General features: G+C 32.8%; 3 protein-coding genes across 6 annotated transcripts; 1 reads left to right on the top strand and 2 right to left on the bottom strand.

Annotated features, from left to right (window-relative positions):
* Positions 1-153: 153 nt before the first annotated feature.
* Positions 154-10,755, bottom strand: LOC105280214 (sodium/potassium-transporting ATPase subunit beta-1-interacting protein). 4 transcript variants are annotated; one of them, XM_011340548.3, is made up of 7 exons: positions 10,342-10,755; positions 8,624-8,761; positions 8,353-8,433; positions 8,009-8,200; positions 7,794-7,854; positions 6,140-6,811; positions 154-3,279 (listed from the first exon to the last, which is right to left on the bottom strand). In XM_011340548.3, the coding sequence occupies exons 1-7, from the start codon at positions 10,393-10,395 to the stop codon at positions 2,483-2,485; spliced, it is 1,995 nt and encodes a 664-aa protein (XP_011338850.2). In that variant the 5' UTR covers positions 10,396-10,755; the 3' UTR covers positions 154-2,482. The 4 variants fall into 4 exon arrangements, with proteins under 4 accessions (XP_011338850.2, XP_011338849.2, XP_011338851.1 ...); XM_011340549.3 differs by lacking the exon at positions 6,140-6,811 and adding an exon at positions 7,543-7,576 and having other exon boundaries at positions 3,143-3,282; positions 10,342-10,710; XM_011340550.3 differs by lacking the exon at positions 154-3,279 and adding an exon at positions 7,543-7,576 and having other exon boundaries at positions 6,706-6,811; positions 10,342-10,710.
* Positions 10,756-11,634: 879 nt separating this feature from the next.
* Positions 11,635-12,805, top strand: LOC105280213. Its single transcript, XM_026970834.1, has 2 exons — positions 11,635-11,771; positions 12,028-12,805. Exons 1-2 carry the CDS (start codon positions 11,706-11,708, stop codon positions 12,346-12,348), a joined length of 387 nt encoding a protein of 128 aa, XP_026826635.1. The 5' UTR covers positions 11,635-11,705; the 3' UTR covers positions 12,349-12,805.
* Positions 12,463-19,628, bottom strand: LOC105280212 (17-beta-hydroxysteroid dehydrogenase 13). The gene is made up of 7 exons (XM_011340541.3): positions 19,366-19,628; positions 14,398-14,586; positions 13,920-14,279; positions 13,524-13,638; positions 13,344-13,428; positions 13,154-13,264; positions 12,463-12,792 (listed from the first exon to the last, which is right to left on the bottom strand). Exons 2-7 carry the CDS (start codon positions 14,581-14,583, stop codon positions 12,741-12,743), a joined length of 909 nt encoding a protein of 302 aa, XP_011338843.1. The 5' UTR covers positions 14,584-14,586; positions 19,366-19,628; the 3' UTR covers positions 12,463-12,740.
* Between the last annotated feature and the right edge of the window lie 748 nt (positions 19,629-20,376).

Below are 20,376 nucleotides of genomic sequence, written 5' to 3'. Positions count from 1 at the left end.
ATGTAAGTATCATTCATTTATATTTATAAACATTAGCTATCATATTTGATGTCATATGAGATATGTATAACAAGAATAAAATATAGAACGCAAGAGAGAGAGAGAAAGAGAGAGAGAGAGATGTGAATAATATATTAAATTAAAATTAACAGATAGAATAATAAACACTTATCGTTTATTGTCTTACAATTGTTACACAATAATACATTGCAGAATAATTGTAAACTTTGAATAATATAATCGTGCGTATTGAATAATTGTTCTATTTCGGTGTAATCAAATAATCACTATTAACAAATTATTGTCGTAAAATCGTGTGTGTCATTTAAAATTGCAATATGTGATATGTGAAAAATAATCTTAATAGCATGAAGTGCACCAATATAATTCTATATATGCGCTTTGTAATCGATGAAACAGCTGCCTTAAATTGCTGCCTCGTACGAAGCTATTCTACTACTAATATTTGTAAGCTTACCTAATTTATCTAGCTTGTCTAATTAACAAATATTACATAACTAAAAAACTACAAACTTTTTATAAGTAATGAGGACGAAGTAACACGTTCAATTATTCTTTCGCTTATCGAGCAAGTCTCAGAATTAATTCTACTAATTGTACAATAATCAGGACAGGTGAGGCAGTTTGAAAATTAATACGTCTTACGTGTACATCAATATTTAATACTTTGGTTTCCATCTCCCCTCTTATTCGAAATTCTCGATGCACTTATACTCTTTGTAAATATCGTAACAAGTAAAAAGGAACGAATAATTATTATACGTGAAAATCATATTTTATATAATATCCATTTTCTCAGTTGAGCTAAATTACGAGCTTCTCAAAGAATATTAATTGATACGTAATGATACGACTGATCTAAAAAATTAACTCAAGCGCGTCGGAGTCAATTTCATTTCAATTTATTTTGCAAGTAATTTAATATTAATATTAATTTACTATTACTTTTTCTACTTTAGACATTATTTTAGACTTTATTACAAAACGGGCAGTATTGCACACGTCATAATATTATATGCCGTTCTATAAATTGTCATTTACAGCTAATGTAGACAAGAGTAAATCGTAGAAATTTTTAGTTTTCAAAATCTATGACAATTGCAGCAATTGGAAGACTATAATATCGTGTACGCTTAAGCATACACATGAGTTATTAAGTATATGCTTCTAAAAAGTTGAGTTAAAAATATTTAAGTATCAAAAATGAGAATATGTAATTTTCAATTGTCATAAAAATAAACGATACAAATCGTTCCTTGAGGCAACCTCGTACTTGGAAAAAATTATAAATAAAATCGACATTTGTTTTCTAAATTGTTATGGAAATGTGCTTATATGAAAAGTAATGAGTGATTATTAATCTATATTTACAAATCTATATTTACGTGATGTGATGAGATTTTGATTTTACGCACAAAACAAGATTTTTAAATGTATGATATAAATAAGATGAGAATGGTTTATGAAAAATTTCTACGAAAGCTTCGGTAACGAGAAGGAAAATAGAAGAAAATAGTTTAAGTAAAAATTCTAACATCATTACAGTTCTCTTATCCATTAATCTTTATACTTTAAGTACATTAATTATGTCAGTCGGATAGAGCTATCCTGAGAGTGAAGGCAGCCTTCATTATAATTCATCGTGTGAGCTGTCTATTTTAAAAGTGGCGCAAATTTAATTCGCACAATGCCAAATATGCGTATTAAATTATTGCATTATTAAAATTAGTATTTTCCCAAGTACTAATTTGCACCGTTTTTAAAATAGTTTCTTCACACAACTGTACGAATTTACCATCGATATGATAATCACTTATATTAAACCAACAACGGATCATAAAAGTGGATACAACAATGCATCCGTCAGTTGAAACTTTTTAAAACAATATTGTAAAAATTGTAATAAAAAAACAGATCGTGGTTTTTCAAGTCTTAAAAATAAAATTGTCTCTTACAAAAATTATTTCTTACAGTGCAATGCAATGTGATATTAGTAACAATGTATCGCATTGATCCACACTAATTGTAAATAAAGCTCTGAAATCTGCGAGATCGCGATGCTTGCTGCACTCTCGACTACTATTTCTTGTAAGCATCAGCAAATGTAATCATCACAACTATATATAATTATTCAGATAAAGTTAATTACGTGGAACTATTATAACTTGACAATATCAGTGATAAGAAAAGAATTGATAATTCATATTATAACTATAGTTTCCTTTTACAAACGTTTGTTATATTCACTTCTCTTTGAATCGAACACGTCGCATGAGCAACTAGCGCTATCAAAAATAATACCGTTCTTGCTACAATATTTCTACGAGATGATACTATCTCACTCTTTTTATCTACGATCAATATTATTCCGTTTGATTATATGATAAATAGCAGAAGATTCTATAAGGCCTATTTGCAATTTCTTAATTTGACATGACGCGGTGCTTCGCAGATCGCTGCGTTAGATTACTGTGTCCTGGTAAGCGGGCGGTCCGCTTAGAACGAACTGTCGCTGGCTCTGTCTGACAACGTCGGTCCGATTAGGCACCTGCGGTGTCGCTCGGACGCCATGGTAGTTGCTGTAGCTGGATCTAGCACTGGCCGGCCTATTGCTATACAGATCCTCCATATCCTCACCGTTCAGACTTTGCGTGCTAGTCTGCTGAAAGGTGGGATTACTCTGACCCTGCCATTGCATCGGATTAAGCTCACTCGGTGCTTGCCAGTTGTCAGTGAGATTGCGAGTGGAGCTAGTGCTAGCGTGCTGGTCCCAGTTCGGTGGATTCTGTCCGGCCGAGAAACGAGACGAGGCGTTTGAGTAGTTGTTAGAGGAATCCGGATTAGTCGGCGGCCATAGAGTCGGCGACGACACCGCTACGTTAACTGCTTCAGACTGCCAGTTGCCGGGATTCCGCTCGCGGTCCCAGCCAACCGAGATTCGATCATAGTTGAGCGTGCCCTGCGACAGCGAGTTCACGTTCTGATTCGTCAGGTTGCCGATGCAAGGTCCGGTGTTGGCATACAGACTCTCCTGGTGGTCCATGATGCGGTTCACCGGGTTCTTCCGACGCGACTGGCGTACCGAGCTGCGCCGCGTACTCGAACGACGCGAGCCATCCCGTGAAATCACTGAGCGTCGCTTTACCCGACGCGGCGTCATCGGCTTCGGCGACACGCTCTCATCTTGCACTGGCGGTTCCGGCTGCGAGTACTCGATGCTGTACAGTGGTCGCGGCTGTTTCTTCTTTCGCTTAGCTTGTACTGTCGGGAAAACAAAGAGAGAGAGATGATCAGTCTGTGATACAATCGAGAATTTGAATGTTTTGCCAATTTATAAAAATCAAACGATAAATGTTAAGAATAATGGAAGCAGATTAGTTATCTGAATTGTACTTTTTGATAAACAACATATGTTTTTTTTCAATACTAATAAATAGATATAAAATCCCTTGTTTACTTTATCCTAGTGTATCTTAAACAATCATCTTTTTTAAAGTATTATTTTCGAAAATATAATATTAATTTCTACTATAGTTGTTATATGTGTACAAAGAAAAATATAAAAGATATGTATATATCTTTCTTTGCTGTGAAATACATGAAATAAATAGCTAATAATAAAAATAGTTCCTTTGCAAAAAATAATAGCGCTTGTATTGTGAAATGCCTTGTCAATTTAAAAAATGCTAAATAATTTGTTAAAACCAAAGATTTAGAGATGAACTAAGAAACAGAGAAAAATAAAGAAGGTTCCCCAGAAACCGTACAGTGTAGGAAAGTGTTAAAAAAGGAAAAGAAAAGTGTAGGGTTAATAAATAAAAAAGCAAGCAAGTAATAGCACATTGCATTTTTATTATTCCCAATTAACTGCACCAAAATAAATAACATGTGATACAGTAGTTAAATATAAAATTAATTATATAATGATCTTAAAAAATACAAATATATTATACAAAAATTCTCGAATAGAGATTGTGTTTGATTCGAAATGTGAATCTGATGTGACAAAGAAACCTTGTACCATATTCTATTTCTTTTTACTTCATTTTACTTCAAAAATGTTATTTATCTAAAGTACTGCCATCAGTGGCTAATAATATTCCACATCTAATAAATAAATTTTCTATCTAGTCTCTGTAAGTACTATGCAAAAACAGATATGTACAGTATAAAGTGTTTAACATAGTTCTCATTTCTATTATTATGCTTATATTGTATAAATAATCGCGTGTATTTAATTATATTCATAAGCTATCAAAGATAACAATCCTGCTGCATAATACACTTATGTATATTATTATAGAAAATATCTAATTCATAAATAGTTCTATCTTCTTCTCATGTATAAAGCTTAGGCTGTTTTATGATGTACCATTTCTCTTTTTTGGCAGTCTTTTAATCAGCATTTAGCTATTTAATTATTTTTTTAATTTATACAAAAAGAAAGTGTGTAAACTATTAGATGTATATGTTTCGTGATGTTACCTTTGATTTTTTTATATCAAAACTATATAAGAATATCTAACATAATGCAAGCGATCAATCTCTTACAGAAATAATATCAAAAAAAAGATATATCAATTTTTATAAACGTGTACGCATTGCCAAACATATTTAATATAACAGAAAAGAGTTTTTTAATATTTTCACATATAATATATCATTTGCCTACGTGATTTAATTTACACTTTTAAACACTGCAATTCATTCCACAAAAATAATTATGGAAATTTTAAGAGGCCAAAAATATTCGACACTATGAGTGATAAACACAAAAGAACTACAACTACCATGCACTACAAGTGAGTCGCATAAACTGCCCCTTAGAAGTTCTTTCTTTTAAATAAATCCTATTTCAAATATCTTATAATAAAATTTTGCATAGCACCGGAGCACTAAGTTCAAACTGATGAAACTGTGAAATAAACCAACTAAATACAGTCAAATTACTTTACAGTATCAGCTTAAAACTTCTATTCATCCACATGTATGCACATTTAATATGTGATAAAGTTCTATAAAAATATATTAGTCTTAACACATGGGATCTAAAAATAATACTATTGCAAAATAATATGCTTTCTATCATCTTTACGTGAACTTAAAAGATGGTGCTAAACAAAGCTATATGAATGAAACTTTACGCTGTAATACGTTGCAGTCATGCTATATATATATTTTATCACCTTTCCTTTACGTGCAATAAAGTGTCCCAATGCAAACGATTTTCGATGTATTAATCAACTCTCGCAGATAACAAAACCATAAATATTCCTTATGATTTTAAATAAATTCTATACATATCACAGTACACATATCAAGACGTGTTCGTTAATTCATACGTAAGGCATGAATATTATGTTTACGTAAATTACAAGATAATTCAGATTTATCATTCATTTCCTTTCTTTGTATATAAATAAAATTGTGGAAATTAGTGGTTGTTTTCCTAGTTTTCGCTACAAATCATTAATAGTATCAACGCTATTAAGATAGTGCAATAGGACCATAGCAGTATTCATTTTGTGCTATCATAGAGCAAATATACGTATACACTTTAATTGTTTATAAATGAAATAGATGTGAAAATGTTTGGTATTTGGAAAGTGAATGATAATTTTGGACAATCTTGTAAATGAATATATGTAACGTTTATGAATTAGTAGATATGTTACATACTGTACTAATTCGGATGAACGAGCAAATACTACTGAACACATAGTCCAATGTCAGTCAATTTGATGCGAAAATGTGAAGAACGCCATGAAAGTTACATAATGTTATACTAACACATAATTTATAGACTAATGAAATCGCTGAGAAGAGGGAGAGCACCTAAAGGTAATCTATATACTAACAGTTCTATTTGGCAAAAGTAGGAATTATAATGTTACTGCGCGCGTATGTAAACACCACACGCGACAGTGCAGAAGTTCACATAAATTAATTTTCATTAAAGCAGAAGCAGCAGAAGACCGTTTAAAAATTTCGGCAAACAATTTTGTCTGCTTTTTTTGAACCGCATGACGAAAATGTATATCATCAACTTTATATCTGCTAGGAACAAGTATAATAGTCATGTCTTCGTAGTCTCATTTCAAAAATCTCGTTTAAAAATTATTCGCGTAGAGAGACAGGGGTCGGCTATCTCGTTTCGTTTGAGACGACGATCTGTCGTGCTCGCTCGATGTCTGATGCTGATCAACGGCCAATCTCGGATCGGAGTAAAATGATCTCAGACGCTGATCGCGAATGTGATCGGTGAAGACTCGAGGCTTGCCGGGATTCCTAGCTTGCTTAATGGCAATCGGGCGAGACTTGATACGCGCAACTGGACTATACTTTGCCGAGTGCGGGTAGTACAGCTTGTTCTTCTGATACCTTAGCTTCGCGGCACTGTCCAACGAGTCGTACTCGTCGTACACGGGCGACACGGGTCGCTGTAAGTGGTCCACGGGATTAGAATAATCGACCGAGGAATCGACGTTCTGAAAGTCACGATTGGACGAGCGACTGTTGTCACTGTGGACTGTATCATTCCTAAGGGTAAGAACGTTGCTTTTGACGCGCGCGGAACCGTCGCCGAGCAGCAGCTTTTCGCCAGCGCGTTTCGGAAAGCTCGATTCGCGATACGTAGATTGATGAGAGCTAGCTGTGCCGGTTGTGTAATCATTTTGAGTAGAATTTTTGTGAGAGTAAGCGGGTGGTGGAAGAGCCGAATAGCTAACGTACATAGGATGCAACGGCGTATGGCCTGCCAACCCAAAGTCATCACCTCCAACAAAGTCAACTGAAATATCATCCAAGAATCCATTGTATTAGATAAAGTCCACTGATGATGGACGGAAGATAACATGTGTTAATGGTCGATCAGGAACAAGTAAATACGAGATCAATTTATTACACCGAAAATATTATTTTGTTTTATTTTTCTCTTCGAGAGAAGGGAGAATATCTCATTTCAGAATACTCGATTGCAATATTTCGTCCCATTACGTGGCATAGTCTGCTTAATTTTGCCCTTATGATCATATTTATAATTATCAGTTCTGCTTTCTGGCTTGAAGCCGCGTCTTTTATCATTCTAATTCTGACGTTTCGTAAACATTTCAGTCCATCTCACCAGGAGCGAGAAGTAACCTGATATCAATAACCAGTCTCTTACTTTTTGCCTCTGACGATGTGGACGGAACTGATAATAATAACTAGCGCGCAAGCCTGAAATTTATACTTTTTGCAACAGAGAAGTAAAAATCATCCCATACTACATCGAAATGCAATACCATTCCGTTCATGCGAAGATAAAGGATAACGCTATTTGAGCAATATCGTGTAACAATAATCACTATAATGACAAATATAAATCACAAATCTCAAAATGCAAAGTTTTACACTGCTACACATATTCAAACATAATCGTACTCTAGAGCTTCATGACTGTACTATAAAAATTATTGATTCGTGCCAAAGGATAGCCAAATATATAGCGTGCACTTGATGAACATGATTAAGCGGACTTACCAAAATGGAGGATCAAATCCACCAATGAAATCAACTGTAACCGATAACCCTCTTTTCAAGCAATAATACATAATCGCGTGTGCTTATACATAATTAGTGAATATCTCAGAGATAACAGATTCAATTTCTTATTACTAATCAAAGTTTCAAGGAATGTGCTCCTACTAGGATTGCATTCTATCACTGGCAACAGAAATCTTAAACCGTTAACTTTGAAATACGTAATTATTCAATCGCGTGTATATACTTACAGCTATCATCTTCCTCGAGGAACACTTTACTCAGACAGATTCCACCGACAATGGCCATCAGCTGAAACACGCATAATAGATGAATTTTTGAATGAATGAAAAACAATGTATAATACTAAAATAAATAAATAATAAAATAGAAATTAAATTAAACTAATAAAATAAAATAATGCAATATCTATGGCATATTATATGATTGTAAATACTCGACTTACACCCAAGACACACTGCGTTGCAGCATGTAAAATTTCGATTACTTCGTAATCCAGTACGCAGTCCGTTACATTGGTGGGACGTGCAGGTCTGAAGAACTCTGGTTCCGTCACGTCGTAAACAACTTTGCAACCTGGTCCATTCACGTACCACCAGGAAAAACTGCCAGTACCAAGATTGAGGATATCGCTATCCTGAAAACCGATATCGAAATATTATACTTGGCACGGTTACATAATTCGATTCGTACACCGTATTGCATAAATATCTATCTGATGAAGGTAGAAACTGGTAGAAACTCCTAAACACGATATATCGATGCTATGTAATTACATTCCACACTCACTTTGTTCAGTATTCCTACGCTGAGGTAAAAGCATATTATAAATATGTTCCATCCTAGCCACAGCGTATTCCATACACAATACTGGAATAGAAAATTACAATAGCTTTAAATAAATATGTATGCTTAATTATACAAATCTATATGAAACAGCCTTGATTTTTGCTTTTTTATAATAACCTAAACTTCTGAAGAAATAAAATGTAATCTCTTCATTCGTTTTAAGACTGATTAGATATATTAAAAATAATTTAATGCATTGCAATCTACATACCGATATGATGTATTTAGGTCTGTATTGAAAGGCCCCAAAGAATCCTAAAATTACGAAGATAATATTGAAGAAGTTGACCAGTATCGGGGCCCACATAAATCCCAGGAAGTCGAAAACCTGGCGCTCTACTGTGGTAATCTACGAACAAAGATAAAGTGCTAAATGAACGTAAAGTGCGTATGTAACAAGCACTTGACATAGAGCACAATATAAAGTAATATGATCAAGTGACAACAGGCATCTCAATTTCTACTGATGCCTTTTACTGATGACTTGTGCGTGGTCTTAATCGACGGCAATTGCTCCATGTTCTAAATACTCGATTAATTACTCGTTCTGAGTCACAGCACTTAAATGATATAATACTACTGTAAATACCGTAGTTATATACATGAAACGTTATCTCGTGTTTTTACTTTCTAAATTTCTTCATAAAAATATTTATATTTTATATTATTATTATAATTAACAATATTAAGATTTAGTATTCTATGAAATTCTGTACAACTATATAGTTTAGATAATTTATTTATATATTATTAATGCAATTAATTATAATATAGAAATATAAAATCAAAGAGAATAGATAAGAAAGCAAAGAAAGAAGAAACAATCAAGTAAGTAATATTAAGTAAAATATTAATGTTAGATTGTGTAATAGGTTCAAATATTCCAATAGATAAATTTCTTTAATTAAAACATTACTTCAAAAAGGTACGAAATAAAATTGTTGCATTTAGAGAAGTTTAATTATGTGAATTGGTTCAGTTATATCTAAAAACTCCGAAGTTATTTATTACAAAATATATGATATGTAATTTCTGTTTTTGATAATTTCATTTTTATTATAAACTCTTGTAAATATATTTTTACATATCTATTTCATTATTTTATAGATAGAATAGAGAGCATAAAATAGAATACACTCTAGAAAGTGCATCGTACACAGAGAGTAATGATCCATGATTGGTTACTTTGATGGAGTTTCACTCATAATTCACACCAAAGGAAAAAACTGATAATGTTCAGTAGTTTATTAATATTATGTTAATATTATATTAATATTAATTATATAAGAATATTAATATAATTGACCGTAAAAAAAAACAAATCAGCGGTGATACAACAAGATCATAATACAAGATTCATTTTTCGGAGCAATGTTTGCTCCGAGATAAACCGTGCGAATCGGATAGATAAAACGAGACGATAATACACGAATTCGGAGTTGAAGATAAGAAAAACGTGGTAACAGGGGGGAGGGAGAGCATTCTACTTTTCCAATGGACGCTGTGTAAATGCGGGTCTACTTTAGCGAGACACAATGACTAACGACCCGTACCACATCACGATCCCGGAATTCACAGGAGAAGAAAAAACGAAAGACGTGACTCAGGCGGATAAAGCTATAGCTATATATTTATATACGGTACGTCTGATTTAAGTGGATACGCGTATAATTATTTCGTAGAAAATTAAAGATACAAAAAAGTTGTTCAGGCAAAAGTTGTTTTGTCAGAAAGAGGGCATAATGTGACGCAATTAGCTTTTTTGCGAAGGTATAGAGGATATCTCAAGGTCTGAATTTTTTAAATGGGATGCTGTACTTATATATACACACACACACACATACATATGCATGCAATTTTTCCAGACACGTTGCAACGTACTGGCATTTCCGCTAGTGCCTAGATCATCTAGATTAAATGGATACTCACTAGTTGCAGGCTGCATATTGTCAATAGAAAGTGCCTTCTGCTGCAAATTCCCATATCATTTGGCCGCGCTCCGCTCAACGAGCTACTTCGCGCGGAACAATCAACAGAGTCAACAGGGACAACAGCACCGGAGCACACTGCATCACTATTGTGGCACGTTTCGGTATACCGCCGCCATCTTTCACTCTCCCCGTGTTACTCGTGAAAACACTTGTTCCTCTCGCCCTACCACGCAGATCGCCGTCTGCACGCTGCAAGTGGCATGCACTGTACGTTTACTAGTCGTCGTAACCGAGCAACCGCGACGAACTCGTCCCGTCAGAACCGTCGACGAGCGACTGCCACGGCTTGCCGGCAGAGATGCCAACTCGGAATTCGGTCTGGCAGTCGCTCCGCGGCTCCGTGCTCGTTGATGGTGTTGGGTAAAGTACTACCACGCCGCACGTGTAACCAATCTACCCCCCTCCTCCATCGCTGGACAAATTCTACGAGTCGCGTGACGTGTTCAATTGAATTGACTGAAAATAATATATGTACAGAATGAACTTGTAAAGAGAAGGACGTGGATGTAAATTTTAGAAATTTCAGACACTACCGTGTTCAAGTGCGCTTATGTTAGAAAGAAGGTAAAACTTTTTGGAATTACAAATTTTTACAAGTAGGGCACTGAAATACTTCGGTACAGGCCTGAGATCAGGTCTACCAATGTGTAGCGAATATGAATTTTCCCGCCATTGAGTATCTACACAAAGGAAGCAACCGAGTACGGACAAATATATATGTTTATATTTAATAATCAAATATCATAAATTGCTACATTCGCATCAAAACTGTCATGTGCAAACATGTACATGTAGTAACTAACTAATACAGAATTTATTCTAAAAGTCTGTCTGATGTCTGGCTTTTATTTATGTACGCACATATATCATCGAAAAATTTTTGAATAATAGAAAAATTAATATAACGAAAATATGTGATTTTATGCCGGAAGAAAAAGAAAAGGTTATACGGTGCATGATATTCAAAAGATTGTGATCATCGTTGCACATTATTCGAGAATGAAAAGGAAAACAAGTTCAAAGAAATTTACGCAAAAACAATCCCGCATGCCAAATCCGTTGAATTTCCGGCACATAGATTTCGACACGAACCAGTACCAGGGGTACGAGGTGCATTTTTAGATAATACAGAAGCAAACGGTCTCAAATCTTTATAAAGGTAGTTTGTCAAAACACACATTCTTGTGTTTGCATTAGCGATTAAAATAACGCATATGCATTGGGTTCCCTGCAGATACGGCTCTATTAAGGTGTAACGAAGGCACGTTTCGCGTGCGTAAGATATACGGAGATGGCAACTGCATGTTTAGGGCGATCAGCTACATTTTATGGCGAAACGAGGAGGAGCATCAATCGCTGCGAACAATGGTCAGTCTACAATTTTAATCCAAATATTAAGATCATGTAGATAGCATACAGTATTACATAAGTATCATAAAAGCTGAAGAAGTACCGCTTAAGAATGGACTCGCTTCGTAAGGAGATACAAGGTCTAACAAGTAAATCGAATAGATGTCATTGCTACTCCTCAAGTGTGATTTTTTATGGCTTTGACTTGATAGAAACTCATGCGGTAATTGATATATGACGACGCATGATGTACGAGTCGTGGGTCGTTTGGCAGGTTGCACAGCACATTAAGGACAATTGGCGGGAGTACGGTCCGTTTGTGATGGCTGAGTGGAACATTTCAGATCGCCAAGAGTATTACGATTACATGAGCTTGGTGGGCACGTTTGCCAGCGAGCTGGAATGCACCGTGGCCACCAAGCTCCATCGTATGAATCTATCAATTTATCGTGAGCTCGCTGGCAGATACGAACTCGAATTGGTTTTCCACAACCGCGTAAACGCTAATTATGAGACCGCCAGGCTTTTGTTCACCGGATGTTCAGAAAATGGTCATTATGACGTGTTGTTACCTGATTACGAAGTCTTTATATGAGACAATGGGTGAGTTCGCAAAAATGGATAAAAATTGGAATACATATAATTTTTAATGAAATTAAATCAAGATATCAAAAATTTGAGGCTCTCGCGCTGATCAGTTCTGGTTTCCGGGTTGAAGCCGCCTTTTGTATTTTCGTATAAATTACAAAAATCTTTATTTAGTGCAATATTAATTTATAATGCTTTCTAATTCAATAGTATAGTATAAATAATTAATTAAAATATCAAATTAAATCTATTAATTTTACAAACTGTCAACCGTTAATAGTTTGTTCCACTTCTAATTAATTCGCCAACAGAAAATGTAAATTCCCACACGCATGGTAGTGGCCTCAGGAATGTTTCACGCTCCATGAGCAAGAACAGGATTTAAAAAGAATCACATCCCTACGTGTGAAGCCACTGTGTGAACCTCGTTATTGCACTATATATCACGCAACTAAAATACAAAAGATCACAAAATTAATTAAAAATGCTCTATTGAAAATTGCTCAATTATTAATAGTAATCTAGCTTTGTATGATTTAATGATGCAACAATTTTAAGATTTAAGAAAATATAAAAATATAAATAAAATTTGTAACATATCCATTATTAACATTGGGTGCATACACGAATTTTAGTCTTCTCTTTTTGAAAATCTTTTTTATTCTTATAATTATTTCATTTTTATAATATGTAAAGAGCAATCGATTTATCACGTCATATGATATTTTAGAAAGACCTAATATCTTACAAATTGATTCCGACAATAGATAATCGATAGTTTCGATTGATTATTCAATCAAATCTATATTTACCTTATTCGATAGAGCACTTCTGAGCTCCAACTAATACTGATACTGCACTGGTCCCTACTCACTGCCTGTACGATATCCTTAGCCATTTGTTGCTTGTTTTGTACAGTCGAACTACAATAAATTAATGTTAATAAATTAATATTGGCGCTCTGAGAGAGTAATGAAATTGTTTTGTTTATGTAAAACTTACCCCTGTTCTGCCGTTGGTGAAATCGTGAGGAATGTAAGATGAGTATTACGATTACTCAATTCTTGACTCAAACTTTCCATAAGACCTGCATATAAAATCACGCATTAATAACCGACGCCATGATTATTGCTTATCGTGCACGCGATTTAACGAGCAAGTTTTACAGGATCGGTTACCAACTTGCAATTGCCGCTTTTGAGCCCATAAATGCATCCTCGGTTGATAGGATTGGTGTAATTCCGACAATGTGCGCTTTATCGCGTCGTAGCATGAATGGCAAGAATGACAACATTGTCTGCAACAATAAAAGGATGACAAATCCGGTTATAATTTATTATCTAATAATTTATCTAATAATTTATTAAAATTTTTAAAAATTAAAGCAAACCAACATCCTTTTAAAGATTTTTATTCCTCATATTAGCAGTGACTCATATTGCAATTTACTATTTAATCAAAATTTACACACTACAGATATTTGAATGCCTTTTTCAATTTTTTACATAAAGTCGTCGAAAATTTGTTTTTATTGAAATTTTTACATAATTATTGCAATATGCATTAATTTACATTTACCCAATAGTGACTCATAAGAGTCGTATTGATAGTATTGAAGATATCTTGGTTAGGCTGGCCGGTGCAGGTAACCAGGATGTCGATGCCGTTGACCTTGTCCTCGACCTTTTTGACGATCTCGCGAATGGCGTCACGGTTCAGCAGATCACACTCGTACGCCGCTATTATGGAGCCTACTGCATTCTCCGGCTGGCTTTTCCTGTACTCAAGTCCGATTCCCTCCATGTGGCATCGCGATCTCAACCTGGCGGTTATCTCCTTCGCGGATCTGATGTTCTTATCCACGCAAATTACGGAACATCCACTCTTTATGAATTCTTCGACGAGGGATTCACCGAGTGTCGACGAGGCACCAGCGATCTATTAAAAAAGACACTCATTTATCCGCCAAGAAAATACTTTTAAATACTTTATTGGTTGATTTTTAACTTACATAGTCATCAAATGTTATCAATCACATAGAAATAAGTATACGTACCAAAACTACATTGCCGGTTAAATCCCTTGGCGGCTTTGGCAGAAATGACTTTATAACATTAAGGACGGCCAAGAAGCCAGAGATGGCCGCGGCAATTAAAAATTCGATACTGAGATATAGCCAAAGATTATTCGTAGAGTTTGTTCTTGTACTTGCAATTGTTACGTCCTGAATTGGTAGCATCATCCGCTGCAGAGTAAAATAAAATAATAATTTAAAAATTATAATTAGAAAAATAATTATTTTATTAATTATTCTAGTGCACCAAATCAATAATTTTTACATTTGAATATAAATTAATTCTTATAACAATATGTTTTAAATGTATACTGAATCATATAGTTACTTGCAAGAATAGATAATAATGCACTTATTACTAATTAAAAAAAACCTTATAAAGGTGAAAAAAGTACGCCAAGTACATAAAAAATCTCACCTTGTACGCAACAAAAAGTGTAAAATGCTATTTATAAAAATCAAAACTAAATATGAAAGACATCTTCGTCGTCGTCGTCGTCGTGCAACATCATTATTAAAATGTATTATTAAAATCATTTTTAATAAATAATAAATTAAATCATGCATGTGTGAACAGCAGCTTGAGGGACAAAATCGCTTTGTATGTGTATGTGCGAACATATGTACGTGAGTCTGAACCAGAATACGGAAAACGGAACGTCACGATTCTAACGTACGAATATAATATCTCAGGATTGACTGCACCAATCTTATTCGAATTGGTCGCGATCGAAAGCTCGCATTCACATTTTATTATACAAGTGCCGTTAGATTTTTTATTACGGCTTTAATTCCTGAGATATTTTAATCATAAGTTGATATGACCTGTCAAATGGCATGAAATGCAGATAAGCTACTTGGTAGCGCGCGACGTTTATGCAATGAAATTGGTAACACTCGATATTATACAGTGACTCATTGTTCGGTACCTTTTTTTGATTATGTACTTGGCGTCGCGACGCTACCGCGTCGCTTGATTAATGTATCAGCGAGATAGCAATAAAAGTAATTTAAAAATATATTTCTGCAATAATATTATCATAAATATTTTACACAATTTTTAATTTTACATCAATTTAAAAAATTTCCATTTTATAAAAATTTTATAGAAATATTTCTTTTAAATGATTTTTCATCATTAAAAGATATGACAAATATTACATTCGCGCACTCTGTCGAAATCAATGCCTTTTCATACGAGAAAGTATCAGCACGTTGTGAGCAAGTTGATTATGCAACATGTAGATTTTTGTGTACTTATTACATGACGTGTAACAAAGGATGTGGCGTTTTAAAGACAGCAAATTCTAAAGCAAGCAGACTTTAAAAGATTTATGGCTATTGGTCATGAAAGCAAACGAATCAAACGGAAATGAATGGGTTATGTCAGACACTGTTTTAGATATTTCCGCTGAGATAAAACATGATCTTCTCTATTAACTAATTACTTTTTTCAATATTAATTAATTTTTATTATGACACAAATTGCAAACCTTTTATTGCGGAAATTTTAATTAATTATTAACTTAATATTAATTTGCGCTGGTAATATGCATTCATTCATTATAAATATTTTTATTATATTTTTAGTATTTCTAGATCTGTTTTAGTACTCATCATTATATTATGATGAAGATGCGTTTATGATTAGCCATAAAAAAATAATCATAAAAATCAAAGAAGAACCTGTTTGTTATGTAACGCTCGAATTAAATTCGACGGTTAATTAAAATGGAAACTATCATGTGGAACGTTGACGCACTATTTAATTAACACATTCCTGAAAACGTAGTATTAACGTTCTTACTACGCATGCAAAAGAACGAAATTACGAATGTGCATGTTAAAAAATAGGGTAAAATGTGATTTAAGAATTATTTTAAATCTTTAATTCACACATCTATTAATAAAACACATTCTTAATAAATATTTAACATTTATTGCATAGTCATTGTATCTTAAGAATATTAGACAAATCATAATTCGTTTATATAATTAATAACTACGTTATTCTATAACTACATATTTTTTATAACAGAAAAATATAACTCACAAAACAATAGTTGAGTCAATTCAAAGCTCAAAAAATATCTTTGTATTTGATAAAGCAAATATTATTCAAATGCACACATTTGTACTTCCTTCATATGTACTTAAATCTAAGAAAATGTGAAATATGTGGCAATGTTGCGGTCAAACAAACCACAAAGTCGCTATTTCGTTCGTTTCTTCTCTTTCAATAATATTAATTGATTGGTTGCGTTATATTGCGTTGTATAGGATAATCGATATCGCATAAGTAAGAACAAATAATAGTAGTTTCGAAACACCTGGCTTAGATATTGCTACAATTTTGCTGTTGATCGACACAAAAAATATTACGATTTTATTCGATCAAATTTTATGTCTTTTATATAGATTATACAAATTACATAAAAAAATTGTGCAAAAGATTTATATGCATATCTCATTACGTTAATTTACGTTATATTATATTATTTTTATCTTACGTCTAATTTTGTTGTAAGAAATTTTATGAAAACATTTTTATATCGATTAATTTTTTTATTGTTGGCACAAACAACATTCACCGTAATGTAGCGGAGAAACTCGTTTGAGAATGCATGGTTCAGTGCACCCAATTTTCGATATTAATGTTACATAACAGCATCTATGTATGTGTGTGTGTAATTATATTATAGAGATATAATTGATATAAAAGATATAATTGACATGGTAAATATATATCAACGATAAGCTTTTAAGTAATTTTATTGTTTCTAGAAAGTCGCTTGTCGCCATTGATGAATACCTGTCTGTATTAATATTAAATATTTATATTATTATATATTTTCCGATAGATATTTATTTATCCTATTTTTGACTATTTCTACCTGTAATTCACAAGGTAAATATGCAAGAAAAATGCAAGTATATTTATTGGGATTATGAATTATTTAAATGCGAATTATTTAAAAAATTAAAACGCGTTTCTCCTATTTTATATTTTATTTAAGAAATCGTATTTTTCTTGTCTTATTTTTGCACTATAAATAGATATGCAATAACCAAAAATTATATATATATATTTTTTAATTTTTTCATTTACATTTTATAAAAATAAAAAAAGATGTGAATTTAGTAATAATTATTTAAGTTCTACCAGTTCTAATAAAAAATGAGTGCATCAAATGTGAATCTATTGCAACATTTGTTTGATATTTTTTGTAGGTATATAAATATTGCGACCGAGAATCTTCGACATTAAAACGGTTAATACTAAAGAATATAAATGTAACTTTTAATGTAAAATATAATATTGTATAAATCGAATATTATATTTATATATATTTATATACACTGAACGCATTGCCTCCCAACAAGCAGCAAGAGTTCATTAGTCGAGTTTCACTTAAACTTGCTGCAATCAAATCCCTCTTATGTGACTACTATTGCTTTCCATACTGCAGAAATTCAAGTAGCTATTGTCTACACATAGAAAAAGTTCGCATGAAACAGCATTCTGCAATGCAATAGTGAATGTTACATAAGAACATTCATTTAAAATATAATATAAGATAAATAAATCAAGTTTAATTAACTTGTTTAGAATATATATTTTATATTGAGAGAGAAGATACAGAGAGAGAGAGAGAGAGAGAGAAAACAACAATAATTGACGTTTTAAGCAATTAAAATCGATGATTTGCAATATTAATGAGCGATATTGATCATTCTCTCTCTCTCTCTCTCTCTCCTCCCCTCCTCTCTCTCTCTCTCTCCTCTTCAATAATGCACGATAATAAATATAAAAAATTGAAATGTAAGTGCAGGGAGACCTAATTTCTTATAGATTAAAATAAAATTACGATATTATCGTTTTATTGATTGAAGTTGAGACGGAAGAAATTTGATTTCCCGCGTCCTGCTTAGTGATTGATGGATGATCATATCTTACTATGTATCAGCATAATTGAACAAAGCAAAATCTTATTAAGCAATAATCTTACGTAATTTTTATAAATATTTTTTTTGTGTTCTCTCTTTGTATATTCTTCCTCTCTTTCCTCTTTCTCCTCTCTATTTTCTTTCTATCGTGTACAATCTACAAATTGTTTATTCTCATACTTTGAGTAGTTATGTGGAACATAATATAGAAAAATAAAAATGTGTGTCGAGTTTTAGTTGACAATTTCCGCAGCTTCTGAGAAACATTAGTATTGAACTGATTTGCGAAGAGGCTTTGACTTTGTGAAACAGGTATTTTAAAAATTTTTCAAGCTAAATTTTTATACTTTTCAATCTAATGTAAGACTTACAATATGTTGTGCAACTCTTATCTTTCTGTATTTCCTGTTTTAGATGTTTAACGAGATTAACATAAAATTAAATATGGATTATTTGGAATTGCACTGACCTTGAAATAAATGTTAAGATAAAAAGTAACGATGTGAATAACAGTCTAATTGCTTAAAGCCTGGTCCAATAATGCAAAAAATTCTATGATTATATGTTACGTAGTAAAGTGGTTATTTTATAGAAATACAGCGCACAGTGATCAAGAATCAGATAAGATTGATCACCATAATACTTGAAAAAATGAGTTCTAACTAAATGTTTCGAATTCTAAATTACTGCGCGATATCACAACGATATTATAATTGTTTTTATGTTAAAAGCTCTTAATATAAATATGAATTTCAAAACATTTCAAAAAGTATGTAAGTAAATATTAAAATGTTAAATGTTAAAATGTAAGTAAATATTAAAATGTTAAAATTTCTACATCCTATATCAAAACATCGCAAGGAAAACTTTCAGACAATTAAAGGCTCTACGAATTAGAATTAGAAGTTAGAAACGCTGCACTTTCTATGTTTTAGTTCCACATAAGTGAAACTTTAAAACGTATGAAACTTTATTGAGATATCATATATAAATTTAACATACCTGTTTAAACAAATTTCAAACAGAATTGATTTTGAACAAGATGAACAAGAGTCACATGTAGCGCGACACGTCGAAGTCGGACGAAAGGAACGTGCTTGCAGCGAGAAACGTTACTGCGGAGGACGTGCAGATGACTGGATCACGTTAGGATCTCCAGCGTTCAAGTTCCTTGATGGTTTCATGAACAGTGCGTACAGTGTGTGGGAATAACAATTTTACCGGCGCGATCGCGAGTACTGCAACGAACACTCGAATCGCTTGAACTTGACTAAACGCTGCCCAGGTGCAACGTACTGCTGAGCTCAGATCTCAGACAAGGTCATCTTCTTTACTATCATTATTTTCTTCCTTTTCATTTTCTTGCATGAGCATCGAAGTGACTATGTAGCAAACAACTAGGAATGCCACATAATTTTCTGGTTCAATTTCTCGATGTAACATATTTACGTTCATTTCATATTATTCATTCAAGAAACAAGAAATTTTTTATTTTGATATCACACAGTATGCCTGTACGTAAATCATATTCGTGAAACAAGTTTTGCCACTTGACTTAACTTTGTTTATCACATACATTTTTACATAACGGATTTTTTTCTTTTTTAATATTTAATATTTAATTTTTTCAGTTTGTCCATCGTATGTTACATTACCTTATCACACATGATGCATATTGACATCATTACTTATGACTATAATATTTTGTTAAAATTATATAAAATAAAAAATGTATTTAAATAATAATAAATATGATTATATATGTATATATATTTTGATTTTGAGACTTTCGCGGCTATCAGTTTCGTTAGTATAGTTATGGCTTCCGGATGGATACTGCGGATGGAAACTGCAATGTTTATTTCTCGATTATTTCTTGTGAAACTGTTTTCCGTTACATAAAATCAAAGCTGAAATTGAATATTTTATGGAAAAATATTCCATATTTCTATAAACGAAGACTCCTTCTGCTTGATCAAAACTAGTAGTTTATCAGTTAACGGTTACACTACG

This window comes from Ooceraea biroi, chromosome 6, assembly GCF_003672135.1.
Source record: "Ooceraea biroi isolate clonal line C1 chromosome 6, Obir_v5.4, whole genome shotgun sequence".
NCBI lineage: Eukaryota > Metazoa > Arthropoda > Insecta > Hymenoptera > Formicidae > Ooceraea > Ooceraea biroi.
Note: the sequence above shows the minus strand (reverse complement) of the source record. Positions and strands in the feature narration are given on the sequence as shown.